We start from the raw sequence: 18565 nt of genomic DNA, 5'->3' as shown, positions 1-18565 counted from the left end.
TATAAATATTGTCATAATAAAACAAAATGTAATAATAATTAAGTTAATTTTTAGTAAAATGTTATATTTTAGTAAAATTCTAGTAAAATGCATGTAAATACACGTAATGACATCAAAATACATCAGAAACAAATGCAAATTATTTTTAAGAATGTTTTTTAGTATCTATTTTTTAAATATTAAGAATTTAACAAAAATTTCACTGGTTGTTCTATTATTATCTTTCTATTATTATTTTTAAGTATGTATATAAAATTTAAGCACAAATTTTTTTATTGATTTAAAAGTTATATAATTTTTTATTTGCTATTCAAATCTTTAAATGTTATTAACTGGTGACTGATATTTTTTTAATTAGCTGATATAAGCTATTTCTGGCTAATATCAATTATTTTAATTAATTATTCAGTTGATACTTTTAATTAATATTACAAAACATTTTTATATTTTGATTGATATTGTAAAAAATTTTCATAAAATTTCAAACCAATAAGATTTTAAATACATTGCGAATAAATTTTCAATCTTATAGTGTTAAATATAAAAATGTTTATTACAATGCGTATAATATATATGTATACATACAATAATAACAAAATTAAAATTGCTCTTTGATTTTTTAATATTTTTCTCATTTATTATAACATAATTCGAAAATTGTCATTTTTAATTGCTTGCAAAAAAAGAACGGAAATAGAAAAAAAATATGCAAATGTTTAAATTTCCATCTCATAAATAATTCAATAAATATTTTAAAGCTCAATGAAACATTTACTTAACACTTGAGCAAACTTCTTATATAAACTTTCAATGAACATACTTATACAAACTTTCAATAAACATATTTCATTAGGTTTACGTGTTATCAACTGAGGATATATAAATTATAGAGTTGCTCGAATAGTTCACATTGCATAGTGAGGCAAAGTTTCTTCTACTATACAGCAGTCTACTTTTATTGCTTTGAAAAATATAAACAAAAAGGTATAAAAATATACAATCACAAGAAAATACATCGAGATGATACAAGCTAATTTTCGGAAGTAAAAAAATTCTTTCCGTGCATCTTCTGGAAATGAAAGAATGTTACAATTTTGGTTATGTTCATATAGTAATGTATTGTAAATTTTGTATTGACACATTTTATTTATATCTAATTTATAGTACCTCCGAATTTATATTAAACATATCTAAATCCTTAATATTTTGTTTTGAGAGACACATTGTTTTGACAAATATTTAATTGCTGGATATATTAATGAAATTTAATTTTTTTATTAATGCATGCATTTCATTTAGCTGATTCTTATTTTCTTGATATGTTTCTTCTCGATTAATTAGATATTTAAAATTATTACATAGATATAAAATTATATAATTTTCCACAAAAAGAATATTTTTAATTGAATGAAGAATATAAAGTCTATATAAAAAAAACTCGTTATAATGAATATCAGTAGTACACATTTAATTAATATAACTAAACTGGAAATTTATAAATATAACTATTATGAACTACTATTGCTCTTATGTACCGTCCAATTAGAATTAAAGAATTAAAGAATTGAGAGCCATTTGAAGAATTGACATTGTTTTAATTAAAAAAAAAATCAGTTGAAGCGGAAGAACATTTTCGGAACACTAAAGAAGAATTGCTTTCTTCGTTCGGCAAATTTGGTATGATTACAGAGAAAGCAAGTGAAAGTTTTTTTGGGTGGCGGTATTTAACGTTAGAGAACGGTATTCAACCGAAAACACTTCCGAATCATCCATCAACTCGTACGTTTATCTCGAGTCGTACAGATTGATCAGTTAAATTTTTGTCTCTATTGTGTCCGATGGTGACAGCGAGATACAAATCTCGGATCTAGTGAAAGATTGCTACTTTATGATATTTATGGTGTTTACATAGTGAATTTACCCTGTTCTGTGCAACACGTGACGCGTAGACCGTACAGGTACGACTTCCATAATGGATCGTGAATGGAAATAATACTTAGAAATAAAAATATTCATCTTGAAAATAGAAAGAAAAATATAAGATTTTATTGGGAAACTCTCACATTTTGTACGCAAAATTTTTTTCTTCACTATTAAATTCATAACATCAAATTATACTTAATTTGAGTTATTTTTAATAATTTTTATAGTTCACCATTATTTCCACACTCATTATGTCGTTAACTAATCATTTAACTAATTAAAGCAATACTGGTTTTAAGCAATTTAAGAAAATATATAAAATATATTGACTCAAATTTAATTTATTATTTGTGCATATATTATATTAATATAGACGTTATTTACTTCAAAATCAAGCAATTCAATCACAGAAATTGATTTACGTTTTATATATTGATTACGTTTTATTAATATACATTAGTAATACGTTTGCTGCTCATGATTAGCTGTTACGAGCAAGACACACTGTAATATGTAAAGTATTAAAAAAGTTCGACAATTGTCTTCTGACTGAACTTTATTCAACGATGAGACAGGCAAGCTTATAGACTAAATCGGAGATATATTATTAGCAGCTTATGAAAACAGACTGACTCGATCAGAGAACTAGAGGGATCTTCACTACGATAAAAGAGGTGGAAATTCCGATAAATTTTAACAATAACATGACATTTTCGAATATCAAAAACATGCGTGATGGGAGTGAAAAAAATTGAGATGTGTGAGAGTCGATAACTTACGAATCGTTTAGGGATAAGTCATAAGATATCTATAAGACTGAATAATCAAGAGGCTTAAGAATTGAAAAAAGGACTAAAAACGATAGGTGAAAGCAAATAAGATAAGTAACAGGAAACAAGATTTTTAGAAAAAATGTTTAGAAAAAAATGTGGAGAATATACTAAAAACGTGACATAGCACATAACACAACACGATAAATTTATTATTTCAACAGTTTTCACGTTTTAGTAAATTTAGTTATAGTGAGCAAGCCAATTGGGCTTCAAATGTGAAACTATACAGTTGTGGTACAAAGACATCATTTTGTATTATTCAATTTTGGTTCGCATTTTTTGAACTTAGTTTTTATTGCAGACGGTAAATAATTTTTGAAATTGGCTTAATTCCCAGAGATCTTTTCAGATGGGCAGTAAACGTGTTAAAAATAACGAAATGTTATTTAATTTCAGGATGATTAATTAAATGTTATTTAATTCCAGGATCATTGATATTTAACAAAGTTTTGCTACCAAGCATTTCCGCACTAGCTCTTTCTAAGTAGAATCATTAAGTGAATGAAATTTAGGTCAAGATAAAATAATCTTGATAATAAAACTTATTATTATACTGAGAAGAAAATGTTGATTCAATTAAAGTTTATATTACTGACTGTCACTAACATAAGTAATTAATTCATGTATATTTTTATTGACATAAACGTTTTGATTATTGAAATAATTTATGCCTTTATGTCAATAAAAATATACATGAATTAATTACTTATGTTAGTGACAGTCCGTAATATAGACTTTAATTGAATCAACAGCATTTTTTTCTCAATGTATTATAAAATTTATAGCATTATGTGACGGTATAGTTATATAAAAATCGTTCGCAAGGTAGCGATTTACTACATAATTTTAACTTTAATGACGTCAAATTCAAAGCCGTATTTCAATATCCCTTCATTATTTTCATATTATGAATATTAATTAAAACGGATTTTTCAACTCGTTGATTACAGCGCGATTGGCGTCGCGTACTCTTGAATTTAGAAAATATGGACACATCAGAATTCGTACAATTTGCCAAAGCCACTATAGACTACGTTGCGGATTATACTGATACTGTGAGAAGTAGAAACGTATTGCCGGATGTGGAGCCGGGTTATCTCAGCAAGTTACTTCCAAAAGAAGCACCGCAAAAATCGGAAAAATGGCAAGAAGTTCTCAAAGATGTGGAAAAATATATTATGCCAGGGGTAAATTTTTAATTCTTTAAAAATTTTTTTTTATTATAAAATATTATTATATATATATATCGCATAAAAACTTGTAATTGTAAATTTTAATGTTTAATAGAGTTGTATTAAAATTAATAAAAATGTAATCTACCCAGATATTCCAGATAAATAAAGAGAAAAAAATTAATTTTTTAAAAATATATATATAATTAGAAATAATATACCTATTAAAAGTACTATAATTAGAAAAAAATAAAATTTAATAAATAAAGAATAAATACTATTATTTTGTACTACATAAAAACTAATACTTTTATTTTTATTGCTTCTTTTGCAATTTGTCTTTTCACTTTATAATTTATTTTGCGGTATTAAATAAATTTTCTCTAAATTTATAGAAAAAAATCCCTTCATATTTTATATTTTAAAGAAAAAAAGATAAATTTTATCATTTTCATCAATATGTGCAGGTGACACATTGGAGCTCGCCATACTTTCATGCATATTTCCCATCGGGTAATTCTTTTCCTTCACTCGTCGCTGATATTGTGAGCAGCGCGATTGGGTGTATCGGTTTCAGCTGGATAGCATCTCCAGCTTGTACCGAGCTCGAAGTCATTACATGCAATTGGCTTGGGCAGATGTTAGGACTTCCTAGCGAGTTTTTGCATAGTAGCAATGGAACAGGTGGTGGAATCATCCAGGTAATAACAATTATACATATGATTACTTATACGTAATGATAGATTCTGCAACTTTTTTCAACAAAATGCATAGAATTGCAATATATTTTCAATCTAATGCGAAACTATACATTTTCGGAGTTTTCGAAAATTATAGCAAAAATGACGGACAAACGGGACCTCTCATGCAGCGAGAATCATATATATATATATATATCTTTAAATCAACGTATTAATTTTTATTAATATACCGTGAAAAAGATAATAATGTTCAACTCTACTATAAGAAAAAATTCTATTTATATCTATTTCTATAAAAAAATCTATTTATAAAAATCTATCTATTTTTAAATAAATATTCACAATATTTTAATAATAGATATAAAAAATGTTATTGTGAAACACAAGTTGCTTGTAACCTTTTGAGAAATCAATAAAGTACCTATCTATCTATCAATAAATTATATTTCAAATCATAATTTATAAATAAAATTTTTTTTATAAATAAAATTTGTAACATTTTAACATTATATTTCTTATATGTTATGTAATCTCACCAAAAAATTATTATATACACATATATTTTAATTAAATTTTTGTATACACGTATTTTCAATTTAATCTTACTTTGTATATCTTAATCTTATCAACATATTATTATACATAAATTACTACTACTATGTGTACTACTAATATGTTTCAATATATTTAATATTGTATACGTTAATATTCAAAAATTTAATCATATTTTAATTCATCTCATTAATTCGTCTCATTAATTTCAGGGATCTGCCAGTGAATGTACATTCATATGTTTATTAGCTGCGAAAGATCGCACAGTGCGTCGAATGAAACAACTTCATCCAGAACTAGATGAGGATCGCATCAGAGCTAAACTAGTCGCATATACTTCCAGTAAGTATTAATGAAAATAAAAGAATTTTGAGATACAAAAATGTACGTGTTACATAATATAATATTGTAAGTCTAATATAAATTCGCGTATTATATTGATTTATGTCCTACAGATTAAGTGTACAGATTATGTTTCTACCAATCCTATGTCGAATATTTGTATAAATATGTTTTTTTTTTACACATTTAGATCAATCTAATTCTTCAGTAGAGAAGGCAGGAATTCTAGGATCAATGCCAATGAGGTTGCTGCCAGTGGATGATAAGTGCTCTCTGCGCGGAGAAACTTTAAAAAAAGCGATGCAGGAAGATATGGAGAAAGGCCTTATACCGTGTTACGTCGTCGCTACTTTAGGAACTACTAGTACCTGTGCCTTCGACAATATGGAGGAGATAGGACTAATATGCAAAGAATATGATATGTGGTTGCACATTGACGCAGCTTACGCGGGTAGATAATCATTTATCTCTTTTTTTATTAGCTTATTTTAACTTTATCTTTTCGTCTTATATATTTTTTTGTTACAATGTATTACGTCAATCAAATTAAAATTCATAAGAAATATTGGACTTGTATTATTTAATTAATTATCGGCTAAGTTTGCAGTGTGTGTTATTCATATTTATATAATATAATAACAAAATTTATTTCATTTATTTAATTAATATAATAATATTGATTTAGGTGCAGCATTTATTTGTCCGGAATTTAGATATTTGATGTCTGGCATTCAGTATGTGGATTCTTTTAATGTAAACGTGCATAAATGGTTGCTTACGAATTTTGATGCTTCGGTAATGTGGTATGTATCAATAATATTGCTAACACTAGTAATATTACAAATAAAAATAATTTAATCAAATTATTTAAGTAAATTTGTCTTTTTTCTTGCCATATTTCTCATGTAAAAAATATATAAATACTAATTTTAACTTTTAAATGTGTCTTTTGTATACTCTTTCTAATAAAAAAATTTACATAATAGATATAGAATTTAGGTAATTTATAAAATATTTAATTTAAATTATTATATGAAAATTTAAGAAAATAAAATTTAAACAAGCTATCGTATTAAATAAAAATAAGTTTACTTACGTAAAATAAAAATTTATAAATAGAAATTACGGTAATATTTTATAGAATAATATTAATATTTATATAAACTATATTTGTGTGTATTCTTACTTTTAGGGTAAAAGACTCAAGACGCCTTGTAGAAACATTCAGTGTTAACAGAATATATCTATCACATGATAAAGAAGGATTGGTACCAGATTACAGAGTAAGACTTTATACATTTTTTTTACTAGCATAATATCCTTGTTTTAATAGACTTTTTAATAAATTAAAAATGTAATTAAAAATATTAAAGTATCATTAGATGTATGTAACTAAAAATGTTCTTAATTTTTCTTAAATTTTTCGTATACAGAACTGGCAGATACCGTTGGGCCGACGTTTTCGTTCTTTAAAATTGTGGTTTGTCATGCGCATTTATGGAGTACAAGGTCTTCAGGAGTATATTAGAAATCACGTAAAACTAGCGCATCTTTTCGAAACATACGTCAGATCGGACGATAGGTTTGAAATAACCACTGAAGTCATTTTAGGTCTTGTCTGCTTTCGTATCAAGGTACACATATTTTTTTTCTGCAAGTTCTTTTTCAAGTTTACAAATTAAAAATTAGCTTTAATAATAGATAATTTCTTTTTTTTTTGTAAATTTCTATCTTAATTAAATAAATTTATTTCTATTTAACTCGAATAATTAATTAATCATGTATGTTTAATTTTTAATATTCGAATCTCTTTCTGATTAGTGATACATCTTTAATTATAAATTAATCATGTTATTTCGAATATTTCTATATTTCCAAAATTATTTCTTTTTTCAGGGTGATAACAGTTTAACAAAGGAACTCTTAGATCGTCTGCAGGCTAGGAAAAAAGTTTATCTCATCGCTGGCACGCATCATCATAAACTTGTTGCTAGATTCGTCGTTTGCAGCCGATTATGTCGGGAAGAAGACATTGCTACCTCATGGAATGAAATACGCAGTCAGACGACAGAAATTTTGCGAACAAAATTTAATAAAGAATCGGTTAAGAATGGCATAAAATCGGATGATATTGCAACAAGAATAGAAAGTTTAAACTTAGAGTCAAAGAAAAATATGCAAAAAATATCATAACTAATCTTTCCTCCATAAAATTTCGCGATCGATTAATTATATTATGTATTATTATTTTTTATGGCTTCACAAATTCTTAATAGTAAATTAAGAATTTTTATGTCTTAATTATGCAGAATCTATATCAATTACGTAGTATCTTAATAGCGTGTAATATCTAAAGATTGATTATTATTTTTTAATATTTCTATTGGCGGTTCTTCATTATATATTTTACATTTTAGCATTTTACTTATTTTATATACGTGTATAATTGTCATGATAAAGAGTGCACTTATATATTCAATGTAGATATTTGTAGAATGTGAAACTGTAGAGGAAATCAGTTTTTGAATGTGCGGTCCACTTACGCCCGTTTCTACCAATGCAGTTTAGTTTTATAATCTGAGTTCAATTAATTCTTCATCTTTTTTTATAGTTCAAAGAATTAGAAAAAGATGAAGAGTAAGTTGGATCGAGATTATAAAGTTAATCTACATTAGTAGAAACGGGCATTAATTCTACAAATTCTTCAAAGCATTTGATTGACGAACCAGAAGAAAGAATGTTATTAATTGACCAATCAAATAATGCCTTAAAGCATTTGTAGCTTCAAGTGGTGCTTTTGTTGCTATTATCAATCTTTGGTAAAATTAGAATTTTTAATTCAGATTTTAAAAATCAGATATATGTATGAAAGAATTCTGCGCTATATTTTTTGCTTGTAGGTTTATATCTCAAGTAACATTTACATTACAAAGAAACAATACAATTACAAAAAAAAACGCATGTATTATATGCCCTTTGAAATACGATTATCATCGTATTTACGTTACCATAGAAATGCGCGCGCTGGCCACGTCAAATTATAAGATCATATAATCAATCATCAATATTTTTGCAAATAATTTTGCAAAAAATTGCATCACAACAATCTTGATCTCGTTTGAAAACTAAAAATCTAGTGTATCTATAAATAAGAATATAAGACAACAAGTTTCTATAACTGCTTACTTCACTGCCATGTTAAGCAATATTCCGATAGAGGCTCTTATTTTTTAGATACCTATTTATGCACGCACACATGCACACACGCACGCACGTACACACCACAGTATGCATATATGTATATGCATAAATGTTGACAAACAAGGACAGCTTGAAAAACACATTTATCTCTTACTATCATATACAAAATAATCATAAAGTGAGCAGCTAGTTATAGAAATCTGTGTAAGATTCGCTTAACTCGAACGATTAGTTGGCAAAAAATATCGTCGATTTATTAAGAATAAAATTAATTTTGCTTCTTGAAGTCTTGATTAAAATATTTTTTAGACCATTATTTAATCATTGATAGGCATCTTCGTATAAAAATCATCGTTTCTTTAGATTATAATATCTCAATTCAAAAAATTATAATTTAAAATTGCATTAAAAATGCTCTCGCATTTATAATAATATCAAATAAAACTTTATTATCTTTTATTAAGAAATGATTAATATTAATATTATTTATTTGATGCTTTTATAGCAGAATAGAAATTTAACTATTTATGATAAATTAATTTAAATAGTTTTTGTTGAACAAATTGTCTAAAAATAACAAAACTGCGAAAAAGGATTTAATTATAGTTTTCTTTTCTATCAAAGATTGATGAGTAATTATTTTATGTAACATCAATAGAATCTCTTATTAATAAATAAATATATATATATATATATATATATATATATAAAGTATTTACCATATTATTTCCTGACATTGCCCAATATTTCTGTAATCTCCTCTTCCTCATTTAATCGTCTGTTATTGTTTCTTTATGACATTCATATAATTTCCATCAGTGAAAATTCTCAAATTGTGACATCAGAACAAGGAAACACAGTAAAAATTTCTGCAAATTATATTTGAATTAGAAATATATGTATATATTTTGCCAAATATCGTTGTAGTTATTATGTATATTTTATCTAAATTAGATTTTACAATTTTCTTTATAAATAAAATAATATCTTTAGATTTTAAAGTCCTCTTTTCTTCAGTTCTAAAATGCAATAAGTGCAGTAAGTCTTAAAAATTGACTAATCATAGTCGAATATTCTTTACAATCGATTGTGATTAATAAATTTCTTAAGATTTAAGGCTTGTTGCATCTATTTACACATTATATTGTAAAATGGAATTCGGCTTAAAATCGAGATAACTTTGACACAAATTTTGACAAAGCTTAAACAACACACGTCAAAATCTAGACATAAAAAATCTTAAAAACGTCTTAAGTCCGATTTCACAATATATGATTAGCTAAAGATTAAAGGTAACCAAGAAATTCATGAATGAATTTTATTGAAAAATCTGTTAGTAACTTTTAATCTTTAGGTAACTATATATTGTAAAAATGGGCCTTAAAGACGTTTTGATTTCGAATATGCATGCTGCCTATAGACATTTTTCAAAATTTGAACAAAAAATGTCTCGACTAAAGTTATCTCATTTTATGGTACATTCTTTCACATTTTTATTATTTACATTATTTTGTATATAATTTATTTTACATTATATGTAACACATTACCGCAAGAATTAAATTATTAAAATTAAAAATTGCATTATTAAAATTACAAATATAACATAATACAACAAGAATACATGCAAAATTTATTTGTGATGTAGAATTACACACAAAACATTATGTGCATATAATACAATTTTGTCACGATACAATGTGAAATATGTGAATATAATTATCAACAAATGATTATTACGTAACGATTCTTATTGAGCACAGCAATTGCAAAGTTTAATCTGTTTAAGCCCAGTTGCACCAACGTTACTTTAATTTTAAGTGAGGCTTAAAACTCTCTGTGTTCCCTATCTCTTTTCGGTTTTAAAACGAGATAGAGAAAGTTTTAAGTTTCGCTTAAAATCAAAGTAACGTTGGTGCAACCGGGCCTTAGTACTGCTTGTTTAATTTACACGAGCAACCGCAACCAAAAAGATTGTTAATAAATATGATATACATATCTTTCAATTAAAAAAAATGTCAATTATTGATATATTTTCTCTTGTTTAATATTTAATAATATTGTAAAAAGGGTAAAATGATGCTTGTGAGCGTTGCAAACGTTAAGTGAGTGAAACGTATTCTTATTTTTATTACCGTTATTATACTAAAATATAAAATATAATTTAAAAGTATATGATATATGTATCTGAAGACACTTTTCAAGTATCTGTACCTAAATACATTTTAAAAATATCTTACCCATCACTGTAAATAAGTTTCCTTATCAATTAATGAATCGCGATGCCGAATATACGAGTATCTAATCTGCTCCGTGTCCATTGCGTCATGCAAATGAAATGAATGCGTCAAAATGGCGGAAGGGTGGCGAGAGGGCCGCGTTTTCAGCGCGACCTCACGCGTTAAAAAATTTGAACTATACGCACCTATTCTTAAGTCCGATCTACACGCAGATCGCGAGTCGCAGATCGCAAGTTTGTTGCATCAGCCAATCCGATGCGTTAATTTTAAAAATGATATGCTTCGAGATTTTTGCATTCTGTGTGTTATGTAGATCGGCTTTAACATCGAGTTTATGCATTTTCCGCGTAATAAATACCATACATTTTTTATGACAGAATGTATATTAATCTTATAACTTATACTTATAACTATTAAATTACTTATAACTATTAGATATAATTTTTTGATTTATATACGTATTTACATCTTATGTTCTCAATTTAATATTAACTTTTCACAAATTATAAATTTTTAAACAAAAACTAAAATTCTATATTTCTGCTTTTATCACTTTGAACGTTAATTACCTAAAGTTTTTTTGGAAACGCAACAAGAACTCTTTATGAAATAACGAGAATGTTTGCAAATTGATTATATACCTATATTCAATTATATATTAATTACTATTCGAATTTTTTTCTATTAAAGTAGGAAAGCTGTGAATTGATTATTTGCCAATTATTAATAATATTGTAAGCTTACCAAATTATAAATTCTTTTACCAATTTAAATTACAATTAAAATTATCACAAGTAATGCATCGCTCGATAAATGCAAAAGATAACAAAACGACAATAGAAAGTCGAAAATGATCGAAGTTGTTTGTTTGTAAATGACACGTCCTTCTCATAGCAACGTGTCTAAATTATATACATCTAAATTTCCACAATTAATAACTTCTTTTTTATAAATTAATTGATTTTAATACCACACAACTAATGAAATGCTTTTCAAATCTAGGATATCATCTAGGAAACTATTACAATTTTTCACAAGGTATGCAGGAATTAATCAATCGTCAAATGAGATTACACAGTTCTTTTGCTAAAATGATATTTTTTCATATTATTGATGCATTTGTTAATGAAACTGGATTTCATTATTTGCAATCATAAGTAATCGAATGAAATAATCTTCTGTGTTGCAGATTATTCTCAGATAAAGGTGGAAATAAAAAAAATATATCAGAATGTGCAAAGTTGACGAACCTCGAATCGCTGGATCCTTGTATGATAGATCCAAGCAAACCACAACCAACTATTGTGATCATAGGAGCTGGCATGGCTGGATTATCGGCAGCACATCGATTGGTTCAATGTGGCCTCCGTAATCTTACAGTTCTAGAAGCCACAGATAGGTACTTCAAACAAATTCAAAGTTAACATTAAAATTTAAAAATTAATTTTAATAAATTCCTTATTATAAGAACAACATACTGATGTATGGCATATCTTAACATTAATTAAATTAAACTAAAGTGATAGGATATTATATTATCTTAGTAACTCTTACAATATCTTGAAATAACATATTGCAGCTAAAAATTTAGTTGTGTTATTTTAATGTTATTTTAATACGTTTTGTCATTTTATTAGTCCTGATCCAGAAAAATGTAATAGATTTATATCGTCGTTTTTAATTTTGCTTTTATATAAACTATAATTAATGCATTTCTGATTCTAGACCGGGTGGACGGATCCACTCTTGCTGGTTGGGCGATGTGGTGACGGAAATGGGTGCTTCATGGATTGAAGGTGGTAGCGTGGCAAACCCAGTGTTCACTCTCGCGGCACAGGAAGGTCTACTGAAGACACCGCTCTTCAGGACAGATTCAAGTCGTGGACTTTTCTGTACCAGTGATGGTAGAGCCATTGATTTCCCAATCAGCATCGCGGCGTATCATGCCTTCCGGCAAATCGAGCAACAGGCGGCGGCTCTCTTTTCTCTTGGCTGTGGTCGTGCTCACGGTACGTTGCTGAATTTTATGGGTGTCAGAATTCAACAGGAGCTCCACAATTTCCCGGAGGAGCAACGGTACAGTTGCCCAGGTCAACTTCAAAGCCATATTGGCAGCGATGTAAAGGATTTGCTTGGATGATCATCAAATGAGTGGGAGTTTCTCATTGATTAGAAATATATGATTTTTTATTTGTTTTTTAGGATATAATATTTAGAAAATATTATGTAGATATAACTTGCAGATTTAAATACTCAAACAAAAAGATACGATTAAGATAAGATTATATGTATTATACGTAAATAATTATTTATTCATAAATGGTAAAAAATCAAATATATATATTTAAAAAATATGAATGTAATGTATATTTAAATAATTGAAGAGGAGAATATTTTATATAACTGGGGGAACGTTGTTTTATAAATTTAATTCGGTTTGCAAAAATAAAACCATTACATCGCTGTAACTAATTACGACTCAATTACGTTCATCGCCTATAATCAGAAATATGGATAATTCGTGATTCACAGATATGATGCCGCTAGGGTGATGTACGGTATGATAAATTGCATGAAATGTCGATGCGGAGATGACCTTTCGCTTGTCTCAGCTGACCAATTCGGCAGCTACATCGAGATTCCTGGTGGAAATATCAGAGTACCCTTGGGATATGTTGGGGTGCTAGCCCCCTTGCTTCGAGATCTACCTAATGGTTGCGTCAGGTTCGTACAAAAGTGTCTAATCTTTTACTTCGTCATTATTTCACGAAGAAATCAAATTAAACGATATTAATTTTCATTACTTCATATAAACACCTTATAAGTACGCTAAATGCTTTATACACATTATTTAAAGTAAATTATTGTTTCACAATTAAAAAAAATTTTTACATTCATCAATTTATTTTTAATAAAAATCACTCTAATGTAGGATTAAGAAAGAATTACACGAAAGTTACACGAACTTTGAATTTTATGAATACAGATGTCATAAATTTGACGATTATATACAAAATATAAATTAAAAGATAAATTTATAAAGCTGTAGTTTTATAGAAAAATTTTTTAAAGCCCGGTCTAAACCGGAATGATTGCGTATGTTTAAAAATACTTTTTTTTCTCTATTTAATCGAATAGTTTTAAGCTTTAACTATTTTAATTGTTTGTTAAATGCTATTTACAAATAATCATTTAATTTCGGTATTTTCCTCATTTATTTTCCTAATTTAAGGTATTGTAAACCAGTTAATTGCATTCGGTGGGGTACAGTGAATGACGCGTGTCCACGAGCTATCGTGAAGTGCAACGACGGCGAAGAGATTCCTACTGATTATGTGATTGTAACCATTTCACTTGGTGTCCTAAAAAATCAGCACACGAAATTGTTCTTACCAGAATTACCTGCTGAAAAAGTGGAGGCAATCAGAAAACTCGGGTATGGACACGTTAATAAAATCTTCTTGGAATACGCGAGACCATTCTGGGTTTGGCGAGAGGGTGCCATCAAGTTGGCTTGGTCCGCTGAAGAACTAGCAGATAGATACGATTGGGTGAAAGGTTGTCACTTATAATATTACAATGTAAAATATAATTACTACGATGTAAAAAAAAAACTGAGTCAACGAAAGTGCTCACATTTAGGTGTGGCAAGTGTGGAGGAGTTGCCCAATTCTCAACATGTGTTGTGCGCTTGTATATGTGGGCGCGAAGCGATGGACGTGGAACTATGTTCTGATGAAGAGGTGGTAGAGTCGATGACGACGGTTCTACGCCGGTTTACTGGCGACCCGACGTTACCTTACCCAGCCAACATCCTCAGGAGCAAGTGGTGCATGGACCAATACTTTGCTGGAGCCTACAGTTACATGGCGATGGACAGCACCGTTGGTCATCAATGTGATCTGGCTAGTCCATTACCAGGTATTTCCAACTTTTGTTCACGAATATTCAAATAGTAAGGTGACGTTTTAATAACGTTTTATTATTGTTAGAGGTGTCATTAAGACAATTAAGACGTCATTTCGTACCACTTTTGCTACTTGAATATTTTTTTGGATATATATCTTGAATCTTTCTAGAGCTTCACTTTGAATTTTGAATATTCAGAGATGCTACACATGATGGCTTATAAATATAGTCCTCAATAATATAAAAATAAAATCTTTAATATAAAAATAAAAAACGTCAGATAACTATTAACAGTTACAGCTCGAACAGTTTTATCAGACATTATTATAATTCCATTAATAACAGTTTGAGCATTTTTTCAACATATGTCATGGTTTCTAGACTCTCGCGAAGCGATACCTCCCATACTTTTATTCGCGGGCGAAGCTACCGTACCTGGGCATTACAGCACAGTGCATGGTGCAAGGCTCAGCGGTATTCGTGAGGCGGAAAGAATAATTCAGTTAACAAAACGATATGAAGGTCCTCCCAAAAAAGTGCTCGTTAAATCGTGATCGCGGCTATCCGGAAATATGAAGAAAGTGATTGAAAGTGTGCGATTTTTGTTATGTAACATATACATATATTATACATTTTATAAATTTTGTATAATTTTCCGTATAGATAAATTGTTTTTGATCATATAAATGGCCTTATTCGAAGAGAAAAGATATATAAAATAATAAATAGAATAATAAATATTAATTTAATATTACATTATTGTAGTTCTATTATAGATACGTTTAAATATTTTCTGACCAGAAATTGAAATTACTGCTAAAAATAAACTTTAAGAATAATTCTAATTAACTCGATCTCTAATGTCGTCTCAAAATATGTATTTCTTTTTGCGCAACCACTTTGTGGCACGCAATGCATAATAACGCGATCGATCGAAAAGTATAATAATTGAATACTTACTGGACTTATATGATAGCAAAACATCGTATAGATATGCAAGAATTTTCTCAAATTTTTTTATCTTCTGCTAAAAAAAAAATTGATTCTGCAATAATAACTATAACTCGCAATTTTTGTGGCCAACAATCAATACATAATAACGCGATCGATTAAAAAGTAATTATTATATATTTTAATAATCAAAGTCAGGAATATAAAAATCTGCATTAAAGCTCAAAGATCTAAATTATTGACGGAAGATGTAAAATTTCACATGATCCATATGGAAGGTTAATTATATTGAATATTAATTGTTTTAATTGTACCTTGCACGATAATATAACAACATTATCTGATAATAAATATCTGAAATAAATTCAGTGTCATTCTTCTAGTTCATGTAGACTTTTAATTAATTGGAACTCCGTCAAAGTTGTCCTGAATTCATCCTGAAATGCATAAAAGTGTGAAATTGAGAATGTGGGATACCCGATAATATCTCGGATACATTCTCTAGAATCGGGCTGCGCCGATGAACGTCAATGCCCGTACCCGTCTAACATGCGCATAGTTTGTGACGTACGGACAGTGTTTCTGTGCCGCATATGTTTACGCTCGTTCCTCTCAAGACAGACCCGGCAAAATGGACGATATAGCATTGCGGGCGTCTGATCATGTTTTAGAGGTGATATTCTCGTATCTGGACCTGCACACGCTAAGAAACTGCTCACTGGTGTGCAAACGATGGTACCGGTTTCTCAACGACGAGAACAACGATGTGTGGCGGATGCACTGCATAAGAAAGCTTGCCCAGGAAGCCCTCAGCTCCGACTTGTTGTCGTCTGTGCCTACGTACAAGTCGAAACTGCGTGCGTTCTATCATGCGTGGAATCCGAACGATTGCTCGCGAAACATTTACATAAAACCCAACGGATTCACCTTGCACAGGTTGGTGTGCGACGATGTTGTCCCTCCCACGCGTTATGCTCGTCGAAAACGAAGACTCCGTTTGTACTTTTTTAACATAAATATATTTCGAGAGCAATCTTCACTGGTTATAATGTTGTTTTCTGTTGTAAAACCAGCTGTCAATTGATGTAACAGACAAGGCTACAGAGAAAAAGATTCATGACTTTTTTTGTAATTGGAGGATGTTTTTTTTTTAGATGCTTGAAGGAGCTACAGTTGAACTAAATTGTAATTGATCTCTAGAAGAATGTACATAAACAATGGAATTTCTTAAGCAATTAGTGAAAATTATGATGATATAATAGAAACATGAAGTAATCTGACAAATACAATATCCAAAATGTCTCGCATCAGTTACCATATCATTGCAGAAATCCAGTAGCCCAGAGTACAGACGCGTGTAGAGGCAAAATAGGCTTTCGACATGGGCGTCACGCTTGGGAAGTAATCTGGGAAGGACCATTAGGAACAGTAGCAGTAATAGGAATAGCCACTAAAGAAGCACCCTTGTTATGTCATGGATACGTAGCATTGCTCGGCTCTGATGAACATTCCTGGGGTTGGAACCTTGTCGACAACCATTTGCTACATAATGGAGATCCACAAGGAAATTATCCTTTACTCAACAATGCTCCAAAATATCAGGTATTAAGTTTGTCATGAATTGTACTTGATTATAACCGAATCACTTTGGACATATTAAGTGTTGGAATTAATTCGTAGCGTTTTACAAGTGATGGGAAGTACTTTCATTAATGTATTTTTTAATGCTCATGTGAAATAAATAACATTCTTTCATTAAAAAACGCTACGAATTAATTCCAACACCTAATATATTTTTTATTTTTACATTTATTCATAGATATTTGTCGTGACTCGTTTAAAAATATTTCTAACATTTGATTTAATTTTCATTTACAGGTTGGGGAAAGGATTAGAGTAATTTTGGATTGTGATGATAATACCTTATCTTTCGAGAAGAATTACGAATTTCTGGGTGTAGCTTTTAGAGGTATGACATTTTATCTATATTTCTTTATACACACATTTTTATGTTATTATTATCTATTATCATTATTAGTATCTAAAGCTTGAGACAATTATATATCGTTTTCTTTTTCTATTTTTCAAATCATTCCTTGAAATACTAAAACAAGAATGTATTTTACGAATCACTTTGATAAACAGGGTTACCAGATAAAAGATTATATCCATCTGTATCTGCGGTTTATGGAAATACAGAAGTATCCATGGTATACTTAGGACCTCCATTGGATGGCTAACACATTACATTAAAAAAGAAAACATATCCTCAAAAAGCTCGTTTGAGGCTGTACAATGCATTCTTAATGCCAAGTTCTCTGCAGTATACTAACATTATCTACGTTTAAGTAGAGAAAGCACACGATAACAAACTGTATAATATTTACAGAGAATGTGTGCCTGTAGATTACTTGGTCAATATTGTAAATAATAGACATTTTATTTTATTTAACGGCGAAATTTACAATGCATTTAGTTTGACCAATTAAATCAGTCGCTTGATTGATACAATTGCACGTGTTATACATGGAAGTTTTAAGTGATACTAGTTAAATATATTATGTATGTGTATAATAATATAAAATTTATTTTATTGATTTTTATTAACATTTTTTGTTAGATATTATCATACAAAATTATGAGAATCTACACACATACGTATATGTATTATGTTGTAGATTATAAATTTGTCACATATTTAATGCTTCCATGTAATACTATTTTTATTTCTATTGTTTAATT

General features: G+C 28.8%; 3 protein-coding genes across 5 annotated transcripts; all 3 read left to right on the top strand.

Annotated features, from left to right (window-relative positions):
- The first annotated feature begins 819 nt into the window (after positions 1-819).
- Positions 820-9010, top strand: LOC105152317 (aromatic-L-amino-acid decarboxylase). 2 transcript variants are annotated; one of them, XM_011066523.2, is made up of 9 exons: positions 820-984; positions 3707-3943; positions 4396-4629; positions 5394-5523; positions 5714-5974; positions 6209-6326; positions 6716-6806; positions 6957-7157; positions 7420-9010. In XM_011066523.2, exons 2-9 carry the CDS (start codon positions 3743-3745, stop codon positions 7714-7716), a joined length of 1533 nt encoding a protein of 510 aa, XP_011064825.1. In that variant the 5' UTR covers positions 820-984; positions 3707-3742; the 3' UTR covers positions 7717-9010. The 2 variants fall into 2 exon arrangements, with proteins under 2 accessions (XP_011064825.1, XP_011064826.1); XM_011066524.2 differs by lacking the exon at positions 820-984 and adding an exon at positions 1412-1958.
- A 2764-nt stretch (positions 9011-11774) lies between these two features.
- On the top strand, positions 11775-16234 carry LOC105152331 (spermine oxidase). The gene is made up of 7 exons (XM_011066545.2): positions 11775-12001; positions 12153-12362; positions 12689-13039; positions 13496-13687; positions 14196-14521; positions 14606-14884; positions 15254-16234. Exons 1-7 carry the CDS (start codon positions 11949-11951, stop codon positions 15424-15426), a joined length of 1584 nt encoding a protein of 527 aa, XP_011064847.2. The 5' UTR covers positions 11775-11948; the 3' UTR covers positions 15427-16234.
- A 111-nt stretch (positions 16235-16345) lies between these two features.
- Fsn (F-box synaptic protein) lies at positions 16346-18085 on the top strand. 2 transcript variants are annotated; one of them, XM_011066520.2, is made up of 4 exons: positions 16346-16759; positions 17152-17425; positions 17702-17792; positions 17969-18085. In XM_011066520.2, the coding sequence occupies exons 1-4, from the start codon at positions 16455-16457 to the stop codon at positions 18061-18063; spliced, it is 765 nt and encodes a 254-aa protein (XP_011064822.1). In that variant the 5' UTR covers positions 16346-16454; the 3' UTR covers positions 18064-18085. The 2 variants fall into 2 exon arrangements, with proteins under 2 accessions (XP_011064822.1, XP_011064823.1); XM_011066521.2 differs by having other exon boundaries at positions 16425-16759; positions 17135-17425.
- The last annotated feature ends 480 nt before the right edge of the window (positions 18086-18565 follow it).

Source organism: Acromyrmex echinatior, chromosome 7, assembly GCF_024713525.1.
Source record: "Acromyrmex echinatior isolate Ae372 chromosome 7, ASM2471352v2, whole genome shotgun sequence".
NCBI classification, from domain to species: domain Eukaryota; kingdom Metazoa; phylum Arthropoda; class Insecta; order Hymenoptera; family Formicidae; genus Acromyrmex; species Acromyrmex echinatior.
Note: the sequence above shows the minus strand (reverse complement) of the source record. Positions and strands in the feature narration are given on the sequence as shown.